The 2,640-nt window shown below is 34.4% G+C and overlaps 1 protein-coding gene across 1 annotated transcript; it reads right to left on the bottom strand.

Annotated features, from left to right (window-relative positions):
• Positions 1-864, bottom strand: LOC101993521 (olfactory receptor 4K14-like; the record flags this gene model as incomplete). Its single annotated transcript, XM_005372234.2, has 1 exon — positions 1-864. A coding segment is annotated over exon 1 (864 nt), but the record flags the coding sequence as incomplete, so codon positions are not given.
• Positions 865-2,640: the final 1,776 nt, after the last annotated feature.

Genomic DNA, 2,640 nt, shown 5'->3' on the forward strand with positions numbered 1-2,640 from the left:
TGTATAGATGGCTGGATTCAGGAGAGGTGTGATGACTGAGTAAAATACAGCAAGAAACTTGTCCAGCCAAGTGATGCTGACAGGTGACAGATAGATGAAAATGACAGGACCAAAGAACAGTACAACTACTATGATATGGGAAGGGCAGGTAGAGAGTGCCTTTGATGAACCATCTTTAGCGTGAAGCTGAACAGTTAGTAGAATGTAAATATAAGATATCAGCAAGAGAAGGAAGCAAGTTGTTGCTAAAATACCACTGTCAGCATTTATCATAATTCCCAGAGTATCAGTATTGATGCAGGCTAATTTCATCACCAAAGGAATATCACAGAAAAAGCTGTCTATCACTCTAGGTCCACAAAAAGGTAGCTCAAAAATCAGAATCAGTTGACTAATGCCATGCACGAATCCTGTGATCCATGATATCAAAACGAGCAAGATGCACTTCTGTCTGTCCATGATGCTGGTGTAGTGGAGTGGCCTGCAGATGGCCACATAGCGGTCATAGGCCATTGTTACAAGAAGAACCATCTCTCCCCCAACAAAGAAATGTGCAAAGAAAATCTGGCTCATGCAGCCCCGGAAGGAAATGGTTTTATTTTCTTTTGTAAGGTCTGTGATCAGTTTGGGGGTAGTAACTGATGATAGGCAGAAGTCAATAAACGAGAGATTGGCTAGAAGAAAGTACATGAGAGAATGGAGGTAATGATCAGTGATGATTAATATCACCACAAGGAGGTTGCCTACCACAGTCATCAGGTAGAGGATGGAAAATGGCAACAGGAGGAAGATCTGTAGTTCCTTTGAGTTACAAAGTCCCTGCAAAATAAATTCAGACACCACAGAGTGGTTTGCTTCTTCCATTTAGTACACTGTGCTCCAAGGGGTTGAGTGGGACAGAGCTTAAGAATTCCTGAAATAGAAACAATATCTTAATGTTCAGAATAAAGTAAGAAGGAAAGAACACAAATTATATCCTAGCATTGCATCAAGTCATATTTAAATAAATTGTTTTTATATATTCTTTCTAATCAAGGAATTTTCCTAAATATAGGAAAAGCTTTCCACATCTGAAAGTTAATATGTACAGGTATGTAAATGGGTATGTCGTTTAAACATATCAGTAGCTAATATTCCTATTGCATTTCACAATTGCTAAAACTATCCTTTTGACATGAAATCAGAGGTTACTTTATTCAATTAATATCTGAGCTGTATTTAAAGCCTCTTCACTTGACTGTCAAAACACAGAAAGACCACTGACATATTTAAAATATAAACACAAAATTCCCAGGCACAAGACTATTTTTGACTTTGTCTGAAGACACAGAATTGAATAAAGCCTATTAAAATTTGTGAGAAAAATGGTTCCTCAAATAAATTGACAATCCACATGCTAAAAATGTGTTTAGCATTATGTTTTTCTTATTCATTGAACTGTATCTCTGAACAATCATGTATTACTGGGACTAAAGGATTTTACTTTCAGCTGTAAGTGATGAGATTTCAAACAATATTTTTTGATTAATTAATTAATTTATTTATTAAAGATTTCTGCCTCCTCCCCATCACCGCCTCCCATTTCCCTCCCCCTTCCCCAATCAAGTCCTCCTCCCTCATCAGCCCAAAGAGCAATCAGGGTTCCCTGCCCTGTGGGAAGTCCAAGGACCACCCACCTCCATCCTATTTTATTCATGCAAACTTCTTTCTGTGCTTCTCTACCTTTCTATTTCATTTCTTCAATTTTCTAAACTTCTTTCTTTCCTTGACACTTTCTCTTCTTTTATTTCTCATGAGTTTTCTTTCTTAATTTTGATGTCTATACTTTTACATACTACTTTCAGGTTTGAAGTTTAAAGGTTAAAACATTAACAAGTTAGGGTATATTTTATGATTTCCCTGTTAAGTACATGAAACAATATATGTTAGTAATAGTAATACTTATTGATTTCCTTTGTCAATCAGTTCTATACAATAGGAAAAATGTACTACCAAATGAGGTCTCTCTGACTCACAATTTCCCAATATCAGTTCTATATTATGAAATAAATAGTAACAATTTCAATTTTGTGATGTGTAAGAAAGTTAATAACATTTGTAAAACAAGGCACTTTTTATTTAATTATGAATAACAAAATTAGAATAATCAACTGAAGTAGCAAAAATGATCAGGATTATATAAAGTTAATTTTATTTTGTTGAGAATTGGTCATACTTAACTCTTTGAATATCATTGATGTTTTCACACACTTTTTTAATTTGGTGAATTCTTAGTGAATAATGATTCCTCTAATCTGTGTCATTGTAATTTCTAACAACTACTTTGCTAATGTATTGCCTGTATCTTGAAAAATCAGAGAGTCTAAAATGTAAATGGTATTCATATAACATTAGAATAAGTTTAGTTTCCTGAGTACAAAGTTTTTCTGTGTTGAGAGACTTGGAACTTTTAAGATTATCCTAAGAGACCATTAGGTGTAAACATATAAAACTGCTTTATGATTCCCAATGTTCCAAGAACTAGTTGGAAAGGAAAGCTACAAACTTTTCATCAAGCACAACCGTTAAAAGCTACAAATGCAAGACTCATGTAAACTCATGAAGGATTTAACAGATGTCCTACTAAAACAAACAAACAAG

This window comes from Microtus ochrogaster, unplaced genomic scaffold (genome assembly GCF_000317375.1).
Source record: "Microtus ochrogaster isolate Prairie Vole_2 unplaced genomic scaffold, MicOch1.0 UNK421, whole genome shotgun sequence".
Taxonomy (NCBI): Eukaryota; Metazoa; Chordata; class Mammalia; order Rodentia; family Cricetidae; genus Microtus; species Microtus ochrogaster.